Source organism: Arvicanthis niloticus, chromosome 5, assembly GCF_011762505.2.
Source record: "Arvicanthis niloticus isolate mArvNil1 chromosome 5, mArvNil1.pat.X, whole genome shotgun sequence".
Classification (NCBI taxonomy): Eukaryota; Metazoa; Chordata; class Mammalia; order Rodentia; family Muridae; genus Arvicanthis; species Arvicanthis niloticus.
This window is the reverse complement of record NC_047662.1, coordinates 64,765,858-64,788,982: the sequence shown is the minus strand read 5'-3', so window position 1 is coordinate 64,788,982 and position 23,125 is coordinate 64,765,858. Positions and strand designations below refer to the sequence as shown.

The 23,125-nt window shown below is 38.0% G+C and overlaps 1 protein-coding gene across 4 annotated transcripts in view; it reads left to right on the top strand.

Annotated features, from left to right (window-relative positions):
- Positions 1–23,125, top strand: part of Cntln (centlein) — a 240,402-nt gene that overhangs the window by 150,309 nt on the left and 66,968 nt on the right. For 3 of the 4 annotated variants that reach the window (XM_034503722.2, XM_076934702.1, XM_076934701.1), the window contains exons 14-16: positions 2,696–2,787; positions 5,979–6,511; positions 20,890–21,067. In XM_034503722.2, the coding sequence (XP_034359613.1) occupies positions 2,696–2,787; positions 5,979–6,511; positions 20,890–21,067 (803 nt within the window). The remainder of the gene's footprint in view (positions 1–2,695; positions 2,788–5,978; positions 6,512–20,889; positions 21,068–23,125) is intronic. The other variant, XM_076934700.1, reaches the window with a different exon arrangement.

The following is a 23,125-nucleotide window of genomic DNA, read 5'->3' as shown; positions in this document are numbered from 1 at the left end:
ATTTATCAAAAATGACTAAGCTCTTTTACAAATGTTTTTGTTTTAATGATTAAAATGAAAAAAGTTAGAAAAAAGGATAAGAATTTTTAGATAATGTACTACTATAATTAAATTGGGGTATAAAAGAATAACAAGAATAATTAACAGTAAATCATTAATAAAAAGAGTAAGAAGCAGAATAGTTTAGATTAATTGTTCAATGAACTAGGGCTTGGAAACAACAGCCCAACTAATGACACTTTGTCACGAGACAATCTTTCTGTGTAGCGTAGGCAGACCTAGAACTCCCAGTCTTCTTCCTTCCCCAGCCTCAGGGCTGCGTACTCTGTACCGCAGCTATGCTGGCAGTTTGAACCTAGATAGTTTTGCTCTTCCTTCACACATTACCGCCAGGCTCAGGGTGCTGTGTGAATTATCTTTTCTGACTTGGTTTCCCTTTCTAAATCCTCTTTAATGAAGGATTAACTCATAGAAAAGCAAGCTTAAAGGTATTTGACAGTTCTCTTTAAAGACATCTGTTCTGATGACTTGAGGACATGGAAAGACAGCCTTCCCTGTGACCTCAGTTGCTGTGCATCACTTGTGTCCCTGGGCATTGTCTGTCCTTCAGACACACTCAGACTCCCTAAAAGTCATTATCTACCCTAAAACAATTCGACAATTTTCTGTTCCCCCTCCCTTCTCCTTTATGCTGAGGATACTGAAGTTTGGACCTTGGGGCTCTTCTGCAGTTTCCATAGATTGTGTGGTATTTATTTTTTTTCTTAAAGTTCTATTTCCTGTTTATTTCAGTGCACTTAGACTCAGAGAGAGAGAGAGAGAGAGAGAGAGAGAGAGAGAGAGAGAGAGAGAGAGAGACACCTTTATCTCCTTGCCAAACCAAGAAGATTAAAAGAAAAAGAAGCAAGCAATAAAACAAAACAAGTTTTAACAAGATATTAATGAACAAAAATGTAGTTAAAAACAGAAAAAGAGAAGAAATTCCTGAGCAAGAAAGTACATAAATCTGGGTGAATTTTAATACTACTAAAAATTACACATAAGCCATATGATAAAATAAATCTCTTGTAGAATAAGAAATCTCATTGGCTTAGTGAGGTCCCCTTGCCTCAGTTCCCACACCCTGATGGGCTTGAACTGAAGTGTCTTAGGGTGTGGTTTCTGCTTCACTGTACATTTGAGTCTAACTGCTTCCGTGTGTGTATAAAAGCTATAAAGGAAAGAAAAATCTTCCTGGACAACATCCACAGGTGAGCATACTCAGCCATTCTGCCCAGCATGCCTTGCACATACAGCAAAGAAATTCTCTTAAAAATCATTCTTCAGTGTTTATTTTGTTAACAATATACAGATGTTGTTAGTACTGTATGCTATGTGAATATTAGAACTATTATGTTATTTTTAAGGATAAATATCTCAGAACTATAGGAGATATTTAAATGACTTGAACAGATGAATTATATTTGCATATTCTTTCTATATTGCTGAAGAGTGCTGTAAATGAATTCAGCACCACGGTGTTAGGGGACTAGAAAGGGAAGCTGGGAGTGGATAGATTATTATCAAGGTAAAGGTACGTATTCCCCAAGAGGCAAATTCTACCTATTCTTGCTTTTATTATCCTTAGGATAGCGTTCTATTTATTTCCTGAGCACAGAAGTTTTAATTGAGTATGTCATGTTTCAAAGACAAAAGAAATGCCTAATTCACTCTAACAAACTTGTTAGTCACTGTTTTTACCAGGAGGATTTCTACTCTACAGAGAATAATATTGTTTTCTCTTTCTTTGTTGGTAAATCAAAGTTTCACATTGACCTACAGCAGTCTGGCTTACTTTAAAGCAAAAGTAAACTAACAGATATATACCCGCTTAGCATTCAGAATTCTTCTCTGTTCCTTGTTTTGTTCTTTAAGAACATTATACTTTAAAATAATTCAGTAGCTCAGTAAAGAATGGTAACTTCATCACTGTAACTTATCTGCAAAGAAGTTATAAATTTGAGTGAATTTTAATATTAATGAAAAATGTATGACAGTGTTTCCCTTAACTTTGTAAATTACTTGCAGGCTTTGCTGTTCTGAGAAGGCTGTGACAGTTAGTTATCAGCTGCTGCAGGAGTGATTTGTCAAGCAATTTCACCCTTGAATGTGGGCTTGCTTCCTAGGAAGCCACAGTCCCTCTAGAATTGAGGTTTTTATGGCTTAACCCACCAGTCCAGGGCCTTGCCCTGGAAGGAAAGGTTCCTGTGCTGTTAGGGCTTCAGTCTCTAATTCTGTTACTGTTTGCTTTGTTCAGCGATCACTCTGATCCTCCTAGCAGGGAACAGGATCAGCAGAACAAAACTAGTAGTGGCTGTAGATAAAAAGGCAGTGGATTCTGCTTTCAAGGTAAAGGCGGAATAGTCTACAAAGAATGAGCACAGGGATGAAAGTCTAGCATTGTTAACCTGCAGATCTATTGTACCTTTGAAAGTCTTAACACTGCAGGAAAAAAGGGACACCACAAAGACATGTAGTTATGTGACAAAACATACTCTTGAGAAAGGTTACCATTTAGTTCTGGCCCAACCCTTGACAAGAAAAATAGACTAGATTATTCATAATTGAAAAACCAGCAAACCTTTCCCCTTAAACCTACAGTGCAGTGTTTCAGCAATATATGATGTACCATAATATATTATTTATTTGCTTCCAGAACAACTCTTTAGACACCATGAAGATGCTGGGGTCAAGAAGAGTACTCCAGAGAAGAATGAGAAAGCAATATCAGAGCAGACATTACAGAAGGTAGTCTAATCTTTAAGATATTGAGCTGAGCAAGTTAAATCTGAATTTTACCATAAAGAATTATATTTTAAAACGAGGGCTCATGAACTTAAACCTTGTGTGAATCCTTAATTTAAATTCATAATTCAAAATCATTGGCTTGCCAAAATGGGGTAAAAAAAATCAATGTTAGTAAAATAAATGTATAAACACTTATGCTTCTATGGACATAGATTAAAAATATTTTTATAGGAGTGGAGAAAATGAGAAGAAAAGAAGTTAACAAAATTTGGAATATATGTGCTTATTAGTTATAAGTGAGCAGTTTAACTTAAAACGGGCCGGGAGACCCTGCTCTTCTGTAAAAGGCATAGATCGCTTTTTTATTTATAGCTCTGCTACAGTGGAATGCTAATATCTTTATAATTTCAACCTGAAAGTATGTGTGACTTATTGTTAATAAAATTTAGCTCATGACTTAGTATAGTTTTCTGTATTTTAATAGGACAATTCATATCAACCCATAGTCACAATACAGCATTACTATCATTGATAGTAAAATGCAGTTTTCGAATTGTAACGTTTATTTTATAAAATATATTATCAGATTCAGTGAATGGTTTCAAGTATATGAACAGTATTGGTTCTATTATTAAAAGCTTATCTTTAAATAATTTACTCTTTGATTGTTATCTGGCCACCCTGGATTACTTTTGAGTTTTACCAAATCATCTATTCATAAACAAAACTCAAAATGGACATACACATAAACAATTTTAATTTATCTACCTTTATCTTTTGTACTGATGGATAGGCTTGTGGGAATTTCTCATGAACTACAGAATTTTGTACTTCCTTAGACTTGTCCTATAGCAAAGAATGTCACCTCAGTACTACTGAACAATACATATCAGGTTAACATATAGGATAGAGAATGAAACATGCTTCCAGTCATTCATCTTAAAGCAAAGTGAACCTGAAGTCGTCTATGTTCTGTCAAGTGGGGCACTATATAGTTTATATCAATGTATCAGGTTTGTTTCAAGATAGTATTTTTCTTTGCTGCTTTACATAATTTTTTTGTATAAACAAATAACTTTATGGGCCCAGAAATGCATTTAAGGGTCTCGAAAAGAATAGCAATTATTTTCATTGGATTTAAATCAAATTAGCATATTAATTTTTTACTTTTAAACAGTAACTTTATACAGTTGTGTCAGTTATCTTTATAAAACTTCACAGTTAAATTTATTATTTTTAACCAATGTTTATATTCATAAGGTATTAAGCATTGAATTTAGGGTCTCATGCATGCTATGCAAGTTATCTACGACAAACCTATTTGCCTATAGAAATGGAGACAGAGACAGACAGATAGATAGATATTTCATACAGGTCTTTTAAGTTGCACAGGCTGGGTTTGAAGTCATTCAAGCCTTCCTGTTCTGAATAGCTAGGTTCAAGAGCCTCCAACAGTAGACTCATCTGAATTTCCTTCTTGTATGTATGTGTGTGGAGGGATGTGTGCATATATATGCTTGTGGAGGTCTGCGAACACCTCAAGCACAATCTACTGTTTCTTTCCTTCTCCTTCTCCCCCTCCCCTCCCTCTGGATATTGCTCTCTCCTCTTTCCTTCTCTTCTTCCTAAAGTTTTTAAAGCCAGGGTCTTTTACTGGCCTGGTATTCACTCACCCATCAAGTACGCTAGGGTGGCTGGTCAGTGAGATGCAGAAATCCTCCTTTCTCTGCCTCCCCAGCTCTAGAATACCCTGGGATGTGTGTGTGTGTGTGTGTGTGTGTGTGTGTGTGTGTGTGTGTGTGTGCATGTGTGTGTTTTGGGGACCAAACTCAGATCTTCTTGAGTGCTTTATTGACTAAGCTATCTCTCCAGCCCCAAAGACACATTATGAAGAGGAATGAATAAAGGGCTTCAGTGACAGCTTACACCTCTAGTCCATAATATATGGACTGACATGAACTTTAGGTTTAGCTTAAAATAGAGGTGTAAATTAATCAGTCTTAGTCAAGGTATGGTTCTGTCCATTATTATTTCAGCTTATAGCTATTATCACAGCAGTCCAATAAAGTGTTAACTTGTCAATATGTCACTCCTTGAGAATACAGCCTTTTTGGCCTCATACATAACTATCCTCATTTGGAGGTGTAGAGTTGTCTGACCCTTTGGCTCTTTGTGGAATTCTAGATGCTTCAATAACTAAGGATAGAGCTAAAACTCATCTTTGTTTCTTGAGCCAACATGAAGATGCTTAACAAAGACATACATGCTATCTCTTCTGTGTCTAGTTGTTTTGTGGGCTCAAATAAATGGTCAGTGCTTCTTTGCAAAGGCAGTTTTTGTGTTTCTGTTTCAGTTTTACTTTTAAAACTAGTTTGAAAAATAGTCTACTGTTATTTTTTAAATTCTAATTTCAGGCATCCTGTAAGAGGCTTGTAGTATTCTGTCCTTGATGTTCACTTACAGTATTTATGTAGTGTCATGTATTATTTTAGGTATGCACATGTGTCTTTCCAGTGACTGTTGATACATAGAGCATGGAGGTCTTTGACAATCACTGTGACCTACTTCAGGAGAAATATTTATACAAAATAGAAATGTTTCATTTATAAGCAACCTTCAAATTCTTGTACTTTTTATATTATTGAACATGATTTTTGCAAAAAAAATATTTTATTTTATGAAATAAGGATCACATGAGAATTAAAATGGGACTTTTCTTATTTAGAAATAAAACTGTTGCAGGTCATTTACTTTGTCTCCACATCTTACCATGCTCGTCAAGTGTTAAAGAAATGTTCTGTGCTAATAGTAAGTTTCTTCATGAGCCTACTTTTAGCCTATTCCATAAACAGCCTTTCTCTGAAAATATTTCCTTCCACAGTTAGAATGTATAACCAAAGTACCTACAATCTTAGAAGACCCTACAGCTCGTTGACATCCTTAGCTCTGATCACTTTGTGTCTTTGTGTAGGACTTTACCTTCTCTTACCATCTGTCCTTTATTCAGCAGATGCATTATTGCGTTTCTGAATGTATCTATCCACATCACCTTAGAGTTATTTAGAATGTAAGTGCTGGAGATTCATTTTTGTCCTTGGGCTAAATGGAACCTATCAGTTAGAAATGATAATTTAAAATTATGTAGATTATGGTTTTACATTTTAAAGGAGTGATTAAACTTTCTTGCTTAGGTCATAGAGTTGGAAAATCGGCTAAAATCTTTTGAGAAAAACTCAAGAAAATTAAAAGAAGAGAGTAAGAAATTAAAGAAAGAAAATGATTTCCTGAAATCCCACTTAAAACACTATCAAGAAGACTCGGAGGCGAGAGAAAAGGAGCTCGAGCAACTATTGAAGGTGAGCAAAGATGTAGAACATGACAAAAGTGAGCTTCAAACAAAAATCACTGCTCTGGAGAGGGAGGTCACTACCCTGAGGAGACAAGTGGCAGCAGCTAAGGCTTTGAGAGAAGGAAGTGAAGAGGTGGTGTGTCCAGAGGAGAGAGCATACTGCCCAACAGACAAAGCTAAATCTGCGATGGCCACCACAGATGTGAGAGCCCGGCGCTGTGACTGCAAGACAGCCACTACCAAGGTGAAATTTAAAGCTGCCAAGAGAAAGTGCTCTGTGGGTCGCCACCAGGCGGTTCTCAATCACTCCATCAAGGTTATGAGCCACGTGGAGAACCTCAGCAAGGACGGCTGGGAGGATGTGAGTGAAGGCAGGTAAGGCTCTCATTAACTTAGCTCTGTGGTGGGGACAGTGTGCATCTGGAAAGCACTGGCAAATGGAGATTGAATTTCAACTACTGTCGATTTGGTATTCAGAAAAAATACTGTCAGAGCCTTTGAAATATCTTGGGAGGTCTTGTTCTGAGCTTATTGACTGAAATTTGCATGCAAAATTAGCCACAACTGCATGAGTATTTGAATAGGTGCCAGGAAACCCAAAAGAAGGCAATGCTTGATTTCTTCCAGTGATGCTATTTTCATGCAGTCATGAGGCTTGAAATTGACAGTTTGGCAGGTTGATTTAATTTGCTGGCCCTTTGCATATTCACCACTGACAGCTAAGGATTCCCAGGCAAGCCTACTAAGTCGGTTTAGTTATCTTGTGACATGCCAACCTGGGAGGAGAAACATTTTCCCCCCTTAATTTAGTTAGATAAATTTTGAATGACCCATTTCAGCTTGTTACCAGATGTCTACAAGCTGTTTAACAGCCTTTAAATTAAGAACCATCTTCACTAATTATTTCATGTGTGTGTTATGCAAAGTCATTGTACAAAGTTTAAGTGGATCGAAGTTAAAGATTTCTTCAGAGATGTACAGATTCCCATTCTTGAGTTGTTTAGCTTCCAGTGGATATAAAGAGGAGAGTACTAAAAGTCTGTACATGTCTTGGTCTTACACCTGGCTGTACACTGGAAGTATAGACGCAAAGGAATGACAGAGCACCTCTGTTTATACCTCTACAATGAAGAACTTCATTGGTTGTCCACTTTGCCATGGTTTTAAATATCTTCCCTGTTTCATAATAATGTATAGTTACATTTATTTTCTCCAGATTCGTTTGTTTGTTCATTTGTTTAAGGTCTTCTGCAGTGTTCTATTTTAGATATGGTATGACCAGGGATATTTTTCTTAGCCACAAGGATAGCAATGGAAAATGAGCTTAAAACAAAATGAGAGCTTCTGTAGGGGGAAAAGATGTGATGCCTTTCCAGACCCTCATAGAGAGCATGGCTGACATAGCTGTAGCTAAAGACATACTGGAGGTCAACATGGCATTCATTTTCCAAAGTTTTGTGTGACCATGGAAGATGAATGTAAGCCCAAAGAATTGGAGGAAAGTGTTCATTTTTTTATGCTTAGCTTTTATGAAGAGTGGGCAGTTATGTACAAATGTAGATGAAGAAAAGGATAAATATGTCATTCCCAAATAAGACCAAAGGACCAGGATGCGGAGATTCAGTAGCATCATTCTCTTCAGAGTGTTTTAAGCCTCTCTTGGTGTTCCTTCCCGGGCAGTGTGGGCCCTTTGTGAACTGAGGTCTTCTCTCACAGAGCAGTGAGTAGATGAGGAGATACTATTTCACAGAAAGATAGACAATGGTAAGAGCTAAGTATAGGTTATACACTTCACTTTGAAGGAAAGGGGATGTATTAATTAATTACTTTTCTATTGATGTGATATAACACCATGATCAAAACCACTTACAAAATAAAGTTTGTTTACACTTCCAGAGGGTTAGAGTTCGTAATGGTGGGACAGCATGTTAGCTGATAGCGGGCATGGCAGCAGGAACAGGAAACTAGGATTCCATCATGAACCTGAAGCACAAAGCAAAGCAGGGGAGTGAATTGGGTGCTATGAGGTTTGAACTCTCAAAGTCCACTCACAGTACCATAACTTAAATGCTCCACCACTTAAACCTCACCAAATAGTACCATCCACCCAATACTATGAGGGACATTTCTTATTCAAACCACCACAAGTGCTCTAGTTTTTTGTCATTACTTGGGTTTATACCATTTAGTTTTAGGGGAAAATATAGAGTAACAGACAGGAAGGTCAGAGATGCAAAAGACCTTGATTCCAAGGCTGTTTCTCAGATGTTCCATTGCTCTTTATGTTAAAATACTCTGAATGGCAAAATGTCATAGAATTGTTTTCTGAGCCTGAGCAACTCTTTGCACATTATAATCACAGAGAGATCCTATAAAGTTCCCAGGCTCAAACACACTCCAAGCCAAAATTTTTATAATTTTTGAGGTTGACTAGAATTATCAGTTTTTATTTGAATATTGTTACCTGGTTCCAATGTGCTGGTAGGTTTGGGAAATGTTTTTAATGATTGCAAAGTGAAGTTTCTAATCTTTAGACAGATAAGTAAACTAAAGAGGCATGTTTATGGGGAAAGTGAGACGGCTCACTGGGCAACAATGCTGCTACCAAGGCTGATGACATTGTTTTAATCATGGTAGGAGAGAACAAACCCCTATTAACTGATCAATACACATGTCATGTATGGATGTGTACACAACACACACACACACACACACACACACACACACACACACACACACACACTTAACATTTTGCAAGAACAGTTTATGAAAGCAAAGCCAGAGGACTTCATCTGTATTTTCTCTTTCTTTTTACCTTTTTTCAATTTCTCATTTCCTGGTCTCAGAAGCAACAGAAGTAGACAAAATAGTATTCAACTCAAAACCCACTAAACATTTATCTATATCTTCAAGGAAAATCAAGTGGCAACTGTAATCTTTACCTCAACAATATAATGCCCTTGTACTTTTCATAAAATATTGGTATAGCTTATTTATGTCTGAGTCTATATATATTGATAAATACATAAAAGTTAGGTAATATATTCAATTTCAATTTCATCATATCAATGAATGTTCATAAAGCCATATGTTTTGAAGAAATATCACTGTATTTTTAAATATAAGAATATCATCTAAGTTGCTCAGTCGTATAACTTATTTTTGCACAGTGACGTTATTAAACTTCCTGTGTGGCAGAACAGTTTCGGAAATCATTTAACTGCAAAGAATTACCACATTAGAACCCATGCAGAGAACGTTCACAGGCATTGTAAGATTTTATTTCTTTTAGTTTTCTATAGTGTAGTACTTAGTTTTCTGTTGACTTGACACAGGCTAGAGTTATATGGGAAAAAGCACCTTAGTTGAAGAAAGGTTTCTGTCAGATTGCTTGTAGGCAAATCTGTAGGATATTATGTAGATTAATGATCAGTGTGGGAGGGCCCCGCTCACTGTGGCCAGTGCCACTCCTGGGCATATGGCCCTGAGATGTATAAGAAAGCAGGCTGAGCAAACTCTGGGGAGCAAGCCAGTAAACAGCATTACTCCATAGCCTCCCACTGTCCTCATGTCCCATTCTCCCTGTCTGTAACCCTTTTAAATGCTCCTCATATTCCCATTATAATTTCATGTCAGAGAGACAGTCAGACAGACAGATAGGTTTTAGTTCCTGAGTCAGGTTCCCACCCTGACTTCTCTCAACAGAGAAATGTGACCTGATAACTATGAGATGAAATAAGTCCCTTCTTTACTGCAATGCTTTTGGTCATGGTGTTTTATCTCAGCAGTGGAAACCCTAAGACATATAGTGCAAAGATTATTTGGACATTGAGAAAAATGAAACAGGCATATATATCTCATTATATAACTATCACCTGGCATTTATTTCACAGAGTTTCTGAGAGTGTGTTTGTTCTGTTCATGTTGCTGTGATAAAGCACTCTGACAAAAGCAGCAGCTTGAGGGGAAAAAGCTTGGCTTATTGCTTGGCTGACCCTCTAGTGAGGGTGCAGCACTGTGGGATGTCGCAGCAGAAACTTCAGAAGCTGAAGCAGAGACCACAGAGCCTTGCTGGTCCCAGATCACTCAATGTTGCTTGTTTTGCTGGATTATTTTCTTTTATATCTTTGTTTTTATTTCTGTTTGTTGTTGTTTGTTTGTTTGTTTGTTTGTTTGTTTTGAGATAGGGCTTCACTATGCCACCCTGGCTGCCCTGGAACTTCCCCTGGAGAGCAGGCTGGCCTCTGCCTCCCAAGTGCTGGGATTAAAGGCATGCTGCCACCACTACCTGATTTTCAGTTAGCTTTCTTATACACCAGGCCCCACCTGCCTAGGAATGTGGCTGTCATAGTAGGCTGGATGATCCCTAATCAAGATAATCTCTCACAGACAAAACCACAAGCCAGTCTGATGGAAGCAGTTCTTCAACTGAGGTTCCCTCTTCCCAAGTGACTGGAGGTTGTATCAAATGGGCAGCAAAAACTTAGCTCCACAATGTTCACTCAGTAAAAATGAGAGAAGAAAAGTTGAAATTCATAAACCAGATTCAGAAAGACAAATACTATTTTATAACATGTCAAATATGGATTAAAATGTAAAAATCTGTCTGTCTGACTGTCTTTCTGACATGAAGGTAAAGTAGGAATATGAGTAACATTTAAGAAGTTTACAGACATGGAGAATGGGAGAAAGAAAGACAAAATGTTTAATTTCATGTGTCATATATTCATATATAAATTATTATTTATATACATTCATATACATATTATGTGTACCAGATGAAATCAAAGCAGAACTATATGGAATATAGAAGACAGAAAGTAAAGAGAACAATCAGAAGACAGAAGGAGGAATGAAGTAAAGGTGTGGCCTTGTTGGAGGAGGTTTCAAAAGCCCATGGCAATGAATGCTACCATTCCAATTAGTGTTCCTTCTCTGTCTCTGTCTCTGTCTCTGTCTCTGTCTCTGTCTCTTTCTCTTTCTCTTTCTCTTTCTCTCTCTCTCTGTGTATGTGTGTGTATCTGTGTCTGTCTCCCTCTCTACCTCCTTCTATGTGTCTGTCTCTGTGTGTCTGTCTCTCCTTGTCTCAACGTGCAAGAAACTCAGGTACTGTTATAGCACCACATTTCCTTCTGTCTGCCTGCCACTATGCTCCCCCCCACACCCATGATAGTTGTGGACTCACCCTCTGAAACTATAAAAATTGTTAAGCAAGTCCCCAGTTAAATGCTTTCTTTCTTAAGTTGCCTTGGTCTTAGTGTTTCTTCACAGCAACAGAAAAATAAATAACATGCTTTAAATGTATCTTTTCAAGCCACTATGATCTCTTCTCTGGCTCTCTTAACTATAGTGAAAGTCTGACATGTGGTAGCTGTTCATGCTGAAAGATTTCTGCCAGCTTCTCCTCCACCCCTTATTTTAAACTGTGCCTCTCTCAACATGCCTGTGAGAGTTAATCTTATGTATGAGCTTGGAGGCTGTGCTTAGCTGAGGTTCACTTTTAAATGAATGAGCACTAGGTAACTATTTTCTAGGATTGAACTTGGTCAGATCCACTCAGATTACATACTGAATAAAATACAAAGGTATAATGCATGGAGCTCCTGAAAAGCATGAAAAGAGTCACTTCCTACAAGCTTAATGGCTTGTACTTTCAGTTAACAATCAGCTTCCATTAAAGCAGTTGGTAAAGCTTGGAAGGCTAGCAGATTTTTTAAAAATATCTTGAGACAGTGTCTTGTGCATCACAGGCTGGCTTCAAAATCCTGATCCCCCTGCCTCCTCCTCCCAAGTGCTCAGATTTTTTAATCCATGCAAATTCCTCATCAAAATTAAGAATAAAGACTAAGCAAGGAGGAATTAATTCTCTAGTGACTTCTTTAGCTTTCAACTGTTCCATCAGGTCTCCTGGAATGCTGCCTGCAGGTCTTCAGACTGGAACTGGATCATTAGTTCCTCAAACTCAGTATATGCCTGCCATTTCTGGAATGTAGTCACACTGTTGGCTCTCCCGGATCTCCAGTCTACTGGCCTGCACTTCAGCCTTTGAATTTCCTGACCTCCATAGTAACATGATTTAACTCCTGAAAATGTATACTTGTACATATTCATCTTATGGTTTCTGGAAAATCACAACTAATGCACATTATAACAATCCATCATTGCCTCCAAAAGAAATCAGGAAGTCTGAGATTAAATACTAGGAGAGGAAATCACACAGAATTCTTATATGTCTGGAACTTTGAAGGACAAAAATTGGAAGGTTGGTGATAGGGAGTTTCCAGGGAGTGAGTTAGATAGACACCCACGAACAGAGAGCAGCCCATCATGTGGATGTCGCCTGGTCTCCAGGCGTCTCTCCTTTGTGTAATGAACAAACTAGCTAGTTGTGCCACTACAAGCTGAGGCTTTGCATGAGTCCAAGATAACTGACTTCTCACTAAAACCTCATCTGACTCCTGGCACCATTTAGTATTGACCAGAAGGCCAGCCCTACCTGTGTGACAAGGTTCTCCAGAGGAGCTAACCAGCCCCTTAGCTTCTGGGTGATTACAGTGGACCTCTTCCATCATAAGTGGCATCAAGTTGTTACCTGGTAACAGGAAACTGGTTTGTGCCTGCATTTTTCCTTAGAACTTTTGTAAATGCCCCCATCCTTGGACTTCTATATCTAACGATAGCTTATATAACATTCCACAGAGAAGAAGATACATTTTCTGCCAAAGGATATTTGATAATAAACTCTATCAGGGAATTTTCTGGTCTTACCATATCTCACAGTAGAAACAGACTATTTAGAGCAGTAGATGGTCTATTTTAGGCTTAGTTATGGCACTAGCTAGAAGACAGTGAGTACAGGAAATGTCTTTAATTAACATTTTTTTTCTTTTTTCTTTTTCCTTTTTATGTTTTTCGAGACAGGGTTTCTCTGTGTAGCCCTGGCTGTCCTGGAATTCACTCTGTAGACCAGGCTGGCCTCAAACTCAGAAATCCACCTGTCTCTGCCTCTCAAGTGCTGGGATTAAAGGCGTGCGCCACCACCGCCCGGCTAACATTTCTTTTCTTTAATTGCTAGTAGGGGATAGTTTTAAAAATAAATCTTATAGTTGTCCTCTATAATCATTTAGCCAAGTACCTCACTGGAGACTTGTCTTTCATCATTATGGCCTTGTGTTTGAGGGTTGGAATGGCTTGTATTGGTTGTCAGCTTGACATATATGGGAGTGGGAACCACAGGTAAGGGACTGACTTCATCAGAGTAGCTTGTGGACATGTCTATGAGGCATTCTCTTGATTTCTAATTGTTGTAAGTGGCCTCATTCCACTGTGGTGGTATGATCTCTGGGCATGTGGTCCTTATATAATAAGAAAAATACCTAAATGTGAGCCAGGGAGCAAGCCAGTAATCAGGATTCCTCATGGTTTTGAGTCCTTCATTGAATCCCAGCCCCAGCTAAGTGAAACAAATGTTTCTCTCCCCAGATTGTTATTGGTCATTCTTCTTATCCCAACAACACTACAAGAAGGATCCTATTAGTCAGGTAGAATAAATTTCTCTTTCAATTCCCACTACAATTTGTGGAAGCAGTAACTAATAGCAGTAACTATTGCCAGTCAGCACAGAGACACACAGTATTAGCCACTTCAGTTACCCCAACTGAGGTGGAATTAGGACCATGTCTAGAAATCAGAATGGCTGTACCTGTCTAGCTAACTTTTTTTCCATTGGCAGTAAAATCTCAAAGCATTCTTTATTCTTTTTTTTCCATTTTTTATACCTCATAATTTTTCCAGAACATTTTTTTTCACTATCATGACCACATTGGGAAATGTAAAAGGCAACTTTGAATCCTTGCCTCACTTTACCTGTTGGTATCTTTTGATAGAGTAAAATTTGACACTTTGTCATGCTATACTTTGAGGTTTATGTTTGTTGTAATTGTACTTAATCATTTTTTTTTACATTCTAGACTTTATCCCCCTCCCAGTCCACCCTCTGATTGTTCCACATCCCATACTCCCCACCCCTTGTCTCCAGGAAGATGTCTTCACCCCCTCCCACCCCACTAGACCTCACAACTCCCTTGAGCCTCAAGTCTCTCAAAGGTTAGGTGCATCTTCTCTGACTGAATTCAGACCCTGTCATTCCTCTGCTGTATATGTGTTGGAGGCCTCATATCAGCTGCTTTATGCTGCTTTTTTGATGGTTCAATGTTTGAGAGATCTCGGGGATCCAGGTTAAGTGAGAATGCTGGTCCTCTTACAGGGTTGCCCCCGCTGCTCAGCTTCTTTCAGCTTTTCCCTAATTCAACCACAGGGATCACCAGCTTCTGTCCATTGGTTGGGTGTAAATATCTGCATCTGACACTTTCAGCTGCTTGTTGGGCCTTTCAGGGGTAGTCATGATAGGCCCCTGTTTGTAAGCACACAGTAGCATTAATAATAATGTCAGGCACTGGGGCCTCCCGTTGAGCTGGATCCCACTTTGGGCATGTTGCTGGACCTTTTTTTCCTCAGGCTTCTCTGCATTTTTGTCCCTGCAGTTCTTTCAGACAAGAACAATTATGGGTCAGAGTTTTTGACTGTGGGATGACAACCCCATCCCTCACTTTCTGCTGGAGGTGGGCTCTACAAGTTCCCTCTCCCCACTGTAGGGCATTACATCTAAGGTCCCTCCCTTTGAGTCCTGAGAGTCTCTCACATCCCAGGTCTCTGATACGTTTTGGAGGGTCCCCCTACTTCTGCCTTCCGAGGTTGCCTCTTTCCATTCTTTCTGCTGGCCCTCAGGGCTTCAGTCCTGTTCCCTGCACCAGATCATGTTCCCCTCTGCCCCTCCCTGTTCCCTTTCCTGCCCAGGTCCCTCCCACCATCCCCCACTCCTGTGATTGCTTTCTTCTTCCTCCCAAGTGGGATTAAGGTGTCCTCACTTGTTAGCCTTCGGCTTGTTAACCTTTTTGAGATCTGTGGATTATATCTTGGGTATTCTGTACTTCTTTTTTTTTTTTTTTTTTTTTTTTTTTTTTTTTTTTTTGGCTAATATCCACTTATTAGTGAGTACATAGCATGCATGTCCTTTGGGGTCTGAATTACCTCTGATGATAGGATGATATTTTCTAGTTCCATCCATTTGCCTGCAAAACTCATCATGTCCTCATTCTTATTAGCTGAGTAGTATTCCATTGTGTAAACCACATTTTCTGTATCCATTCTTCTGTCATGGGACATCTGGGTTGTTTTCAGCTTCTGGCTACCACAAACAAGGCTGCTATAAACATAATGGAACATGTGCTCCTGTGGCATGGTGGGGCATCTTTTGGGTATATGCCCAAGAGTGGTATGGCTGTGTCTTTAGGTAGCTCCATTTCCAATTTTCTGAGAAATTTCCAGATTGATTTCCAGAGTAGTTATACCAGTTTGCAATCCCACCAGCACTGAGGGAGTGCTCCTCTTTTTCCATATCCTTACCAACATGTGCTGTCACCTGAAGTTTTGATCTTAGCCATTCTGATTGGTGTGAAGTTGAATCTCAGGTTCATTTTGATTTGTATTTCCCCATCACAAAGGACTTTGAACATTTCTTTAAGTGCTTCTCAGCCACGTGAGATTCCTCTGTTGTGAATTCTCTGTTTAGTTCTATACCCCCTTTTTTGATTCGGTTGTTTGGGTTTTTGGTGGTTAGCTTCTTGAGTTCTTTATATATTTTGGATATTAGCCCTCTATCGATTGTGGGGTTAGTTAAGGATTTTTTCCAATATGTAGGTTGCTGGTTTGTCCTATTGACTATGTCCTTTGCTTTACAAAAGTTTTCTAGTTTCATGGGGTCCCATTTATCAATTCTTGGTCTTAGAGCATGAGCTATTGGAGTTCTGTTTAGTAAATTTCCTTCTGTGCCAATGAGTTCAAGGCTTTTTCCCACTTTCTCTTCTATTAGATTTTGTGTATATGGTTTTATATTGAGGTCCTTGATCTACTTGGACTTAGGCTTTATGCAAGGTGACAAATATGGTTCTGTTTTAATTTTTCTACATACAGACATGCTATACCTTGTATGTGATAGTCACTGACACAGCCATAGTCTCTTCAATGAAAGTCAGCCGTAGCACATTGATACTCCACCACAGCACACCAGTGACAGTCAATCATAGGGCCATTTACTGTTTTCTCCTCCTTATCCCTCTCGTCTGGTTTTTAAAAGACCAAACCCTTGGATATTACACTTAAAAATTGACATTCTTTTGTGATATGATATAATATGTTAACATAAATCCTTACATCTTTAGTTAATGTTATCATTGCAGCCATCCAAAAATTTTAATATACATAGTACTCCTCATTCATGAATTTAAGATTAAAGTAACAGTCAATTTAACATCATACTTTGGATCGATTTCCTAATCCATACTCATGGGGTTCCTCACATGGAATCTCTTCCTAAATAATGGTGCTTCTTTCACTTATACCAAATAATAACTTGGACTCATTCTTGAGTCCAGTCTTCATTTCCAACATCCAGTCAATTGGGAATTTATCATAGGTTTCTTCTAAAACCATGGACCACCCTCACCCCTTGTGTTGTTCCAACACAGGCATGTATTTTCCCATTTGTCCAGTTTCCTAACCAGGCTATTTGGCCACACTGAACTCCTAGTTCTTCCTGCCAAGCTGGGGGTGTCTGTATCTCAGGTGTCTCGGCCGTATAGGTATACCCCTACCTTCTTTGTGGAATATATTTCCTAGCTATCTACTTATCTATGTCCTTTCTCTAAGACTGTCCCAGAGACCATTCTGTTCCAAATCACAACTCTGTCCTCATTTTGTGTCTTGGACTGTGGGCTTTTCTCATCCTCTGCTCAGTGTGGTCTTCCAACAGCTCTTATTACCTTACAGCACACTGCATAACCTTTCATGTACTATGTTCATCATCTCCTCTTTTCTGGCTATCATAGGGGCTTTCTGAGGCAACTATTGTAAAGCTTTCACATCTGTGAGTGTATCCTGCTTTCATGAAACATTATATATACAATGAAAAAGACTTTGAAAATAAAAAAAAATGGAAGAAAAATGAGGAAAATGAAATACTACTTTATTTCAACCTCAAAGAAATGTTTTCAATCATTTCTATCACTAATTATATGACTAAATATAATTATCATGCAGCTCTCCCCATTTTTTACATTGCATGTTGGATTCTTGCTAAGTTTTGGACAAATAGAGGGGGAGATTACAATCACAAATAACAACATTGATAATGTAACAGAATAAGTAATTGCATTGAATCTACTCTTCTGATTCAGACATACTGACTTTCAGTATCTTGAAAGAATTTATAAATTTGATAAGTTGCTATTCTTACTTTGTAAAAATACACAGAAAGAAGTAAGTTTAAATGAAGCCTAAATACATTACCAGGACATTAAAAAATAGTGATTTATAAATATAAATTAAAGGAAGAATCGGGGCTGGTAAGATGGCTCAGACAGGAAACAAACTTCTACACAAGTCCAGATCTCTTACAGCCAAAAAAAGGACTTTTTTGGAAACACAGCTATAACTCTTTAGCTGGAGAAAGATCTGATGTGGAGATAGGTGGATCCTAGGGCTCACTGGCCACAGAGTTTATTTCAATAAGAGACCTTGTCTCTAAAGAGATTAAGAGCAATTGAAGAAAACATAGGATGTAAACTTCAGGCCACTACTGCCATGCACACATGTATGCATGTGCACCTGCATGAATGTGAGTGCACATACTACACACAAACCCAAGCATATATTAACTCAAAGACACAAGTGTGTGCTTGCATACATATACACACTGTCTTAGTTAGTGTTTTACTGCTGTGAACAGACACCATAACCAAGGCAACTCTTACAAGGACAACATTTAAAGGGACTGGCTTACAGGTTCAGAGATTTAGTCTGTTATCATCAAGGTGGGAACATAGCAGTATCCAGGCAGCTATGGTGCAGGAGGAGCTGAGAGTTCTGATTTATCTGAAGGCAGCTAGAAGAAGACTAGCTTCCAGGCAGCTAGGATGAGAGTCTTAAAGCCCATGCACACAGTGACAGATCTACTCCAACAAGGCCAAACCCACAAATAGTGCCACTCCCTGAGCTAGGTGTACTCAAACCACCACAACCACTGATTTCTGAATTTCTGCTGGTTCTTGAAAAGAAATTTTTATCAGGCTGATCCTTGGTTTTTCTCTAATGCCCTCCTACTCTGAGGACTGAGCACAGAGCCATGCTCATGCTAAGTACTCTATCACTGACCTGTTGCCTGGCCCATATCTTACCTCATTTTTAAACACATCTATGTAGCTGAACCCTAACAAAGCATGCTTATCAACTTTGTCATCAAAAGGGCACTCAAAAAGCAGAAAATAAATACACTTCAGAATATAAGACATGGAAAAACTTTACAATGTAGAGTCATGATTTCCAAAGATGTCAGCAGACTAGGAAGATATACTTATACATAAGACTACAGAACAGGTTACTTTAAGTACAAAATGTCTGTTGTTTAACTACTCTGGAAGAAATTAGTGTTTAATAGTCAGTATGTAGCAATATTGTATGAGTCTATTTTAGAATGGACATACCAAAGAGACTTACACAATTTTAGCCTCCAGAAGTTCTAAGTAACAGGTAGTGTACACTTCTTAGGATGTGAATTTGAATTCTCATCATGTTGCTACATCAGCATAAGTTAGAGCATGTTCAAGAGAGACCAAGGCAGCAAAGCATCTCAAAATCGTTTATATTAGGAAATTAGGACAAGCCATGAGTTGTTTTATTTTTCCTAAATATGTCTTAAAGAGTATGTATCGATGTAAAAATAGTTTAAATATATCTATGTGAAAAGTTACCTTCTATCCTCTTTAACCTCAAACCTTCTGTTTCTTGGTTTTAAAAATAATTTTAAATGGTGAATATATTTTATACTAGTCTCTGATATGCTTTGAACATATTCTATCCCTTCTCTCCTTCACTCTCTGTATTTCCCTAAATTTTTCACTTCTGCTGTCTTAGTCACTGTTCTATTGCTATGAAAAGACACCATGACCAAGGCAACTCCTATTAAAGAAAGCATGTAATTGGGGGCTTTCTGGGTTTCTGAGGCTTAGTTCATTCTTATCATGGCAGGGAGTATGGCACCATGCAGGCAGACATGGTACATTGAGAGGCAGGCGGGTAAATGTACACTGAGATGCCATCTCACTCCAAGCAGAATGGAAGTCATTACAAAAACAACACAATCTGTTACAGGCATGGTACAATGAAGAAGTAGCTGAGAGCTTTATATCCTAATCCTCAGGCAGCAAGCATAGAGAGAGACTGAGCCTGGCTTGGGCTTTTGAAACCTCAAAGTCCACCCTCAGTGACTCATTTCTTCCAAGGAGGCCACACCTACTTCAACAAGTCCACACCTCCTAATCTTTCTAATCCTTTCCAAGAGTTTCACTCAAAGGTGAAGAAGCATTAAAATATATTGAGCCTATGGGGACCATTCTTGGTCAAACCACTGTATCAACTATCATACCAGATATGCTTTCAGATATCTGTGTAAAATCTTATTTGTGAATAAGAAAAAACATGAGACTTGTATTTTTGAGACTGACTAGTGATTGTCTCCAGTTTGTATCCATTTTCCTTCAAACAATATAACTTCATCTTTCATGGTGGAAAGAAATCCATTATGTCTTTATATCATATACATCGTCTTCTCCCAACCCTGTGTTGATGGACATTCAATTTGGTTTCACAGCTTAGCTTTTATGAGTAGTGCTGCAATAACATTATGCAAGTATCTCTGTGGTATAGTGGCTTGAAATCCTTTGGACAGTACCCACAAACAGTCTAGCTGAATCATAAGGGGATCTAGTTTTAGTTTCGGAACTTCTATGCTGATTTCCACAGTGGTTTGACTAGTTTTTGCTTTCTTTGGCATTACATGAGAGTTCTTTTTGTCAATAGTCTTGCCAGGTTGTATAGTATTTGTTTTTGTAATGACTTCCATTCTACTCTGAGTAAGATGGCATCTCAGTGTCATTTAATTTGCATGTCTGTGGTGACAGGGAATGATCTTCAAAATGTTTAATCTCTTCATGCTTTGTTTGTTTTTCTCTGGACACATCATTACTAGTGTACTGTGTATTTCACTCATCCTTATCTGGTTCTATTGTCCAGATTGTCATTATGACACAAGGTACATTTAGCCATGTTTTTCAGATTGTTTCCTCCTATTTTATTATTTACCACTTTAACCCTTTTATAGACAAAAGTTCCTGGCTCATAGTGGGTATACTATTTCAGGCATAAGGAATAAAACTATAGCCCACTGTTAAAAGCCCAACAGATAAAAATTTTATACCTTCTGGGGGAAACTTTCTATAAAAAAATTTTAAATTTGTGTGCCCTGGCTCGGAGACTGGCAGTGAGGCACCCTGGGCTTCCTGAGCTGGTTCTCTGCAGAAACAGTTCAGAAGAGGAGATGCTGGGGACTTTATGCTAGGGATCAAGTTTCTTGATGAAAATTTTGAAATACGTAAGTTTAAATGAAGTTTAATAGTGAGAACCAAACAATTTTAAATTAGATGTATAGCTTTGTATATGATGCATGTTACAATACCATTTGATCATCGTGTTTAGAGAAGTGCATGTGTAAGTCTGTCTTGTTGAGGTTCATTTTCTCCTTTTTTTTTTTTTTTTTTTTTTGTTTTATTTTGATTGTTCTATTTTGTTTTGTTTTTAAGCAGTGATTCTGAAACACAAACCTTTCAAAATTTGGGAACAATTATTGTAGAAACAACCCAGAATATAAGCCCTAATGAAGATGGTGGAAACCAGAAGGAAGTGGACCAAACAGAAGACAGTTGTACTCAACAAAGAACAATGCAGACATACTCATGTGAGGATGTCAGGGCCCCGCAGGTATGCTAGCTCTCCTCAGGTCCACAGCATGTTCTTAACCTTGTCCTCTCTGTAACTTAAATTGATTCGTTGTACCACTCTTTAGATTTGAATCCCTAAAAAACTGTCTTCTTGAAAGTAGACAACAAAAATACCCACTTTTGAATCATTTTCAAACACTTGTTTGCTATATTTCCAAAGATAAAATGAAAATAAACACCAGGTTTATAAATCTTAAGGCAGTCTTATCTCAAAGAATAGGAAATGATAAAAAAAAAAACTAACAATAAGCTCATTATTGTTTTAAAGCTGTTCATTCTTACTGTGCCCCTGCTTCCTGACTAATGATAAATAGCCAGTTTCTACAGAAATTACTATTTCATGGCTGAGGCAGGAGAATCAAGAGTACTAGGCCAGCCTAGCCTGGTTTATACAGTAAGAAACCGTAGCTTTAAAAAAGTTTCATTTTAAAACTCTTTTTGTTGTTGCTATGTTTCTACATATTACTTGGTAGACTGTGTTGTTTAGTTATCATTACACATATGCAGCCTAATAATCTTGTAAATAAGAGAAACTCAAGTTCTTATTGACATGACAAGCGCATATAAACCCTTTTGATTAAATCTACAAATGGCTTTCACAGAAAATAGTCAAATGATAGTCAGTGTGTGTGGAAAACATTAGACTCCCTCAACAAGCCTCTGACTGTAATGGAGTCACTTCCTTTACATTATCATTTTGATCCCTTTAAGTTATGATAAAGTCTCCTCTCTGGAGACTTTGTCTACTGACAAAACCTCTGTCCCTGGCATTTCGTGTTCACTGCCACTCAGAGTTCATTGACTTTCAGTCATGTAAATAGTATTTTGTTGTCTCTTGTACTGTTGGAACTTGAGAAGCTTCACTTCATATTTTCTATAAATAGTATTGCAATGAATATTCTTGTACATTTTGTTTGTGCATAAATATGGACATTCCTATAGTAAAAACTCAAACATGAATTCCGTGCCATGGCTGGTGAATTTCTGAGACTATAGTTGGTGTCTTTTATTCTCTTAAGTAGGGGAGGACCTCAGTGCACCCACCAGCAGGTTATAGTATGTCATCGCTTGGAACATTAGACTCTCCCATTGCAGCCATTTCTGTGTGACTTGAGGTTTACCACTGAGGGTTTTCTTTAGTTTTCTGTAATTACTAAGATATTGAGCCTTTTCTTTGTGGTTATTGGTCTTTTGTAATTCTGCACTAAACTGTATTTTCATGACTATTCATTTTATTCACAAATTATCTATTTTCTAATATATAGGATATGCTGGGTACAGGATTTTGTTGAATATATATAATATGTTTAGACATATGCATGGCATTTTTCCTATGCCTTTTGCCCTCCTAGATGGTGCCTTTTGAATAAGGTAACATATACTAATATGGTTCAATTTAAAAATAGTTTCCCCTTATGAAAATAGGAAGATAGATATAAACTAATGCAAACTACACTAAATTTTAAAAGAAAAGGAAAAAAGGTCTAGATGGGAACCTTAGGAATTGAAGTTCAACATAGTGTTGAACTCTTGAGTTCTTCCCTATATACTGGATATGGATAACTGGGACACCTACATCCTATAAACTGTAATAGTAAAGATAATAAAAGTCTCAATTAATCCATATTCTTTCCAGCTCAGAAGATGAAGAGAAGATTAGCCTAGCAAGACAAAAAACTTTACATAATCACTGCCTTGTATTAACCAAACACCATGGAAAATATAACTCCACTTATACCTCTACCTCCATCAGTAAAGGCCTATTGGGTACCTAGATCTTGTCATTTATCTGTAAGGAGTTAGCTCTTGTTTCTCCTCTTCCTCCTCTTTCTCTTCCTCTTCCTCTTCCTATCTGGGTAAAGTATAAGAGGATCCACAGGGGAGCTAATGGTAATGGCTCCATCTACTTCATTTCACTGGAGACTGTAGAGCAGTCCTGGACATCTGTCGCCATCTGAGAGATGATGCCCCTTTCCTTTCAAGCTGTGTGATTTCATAAACAAAGCAAGAAGGGGGACTTTCATTAACTCATTCCTAA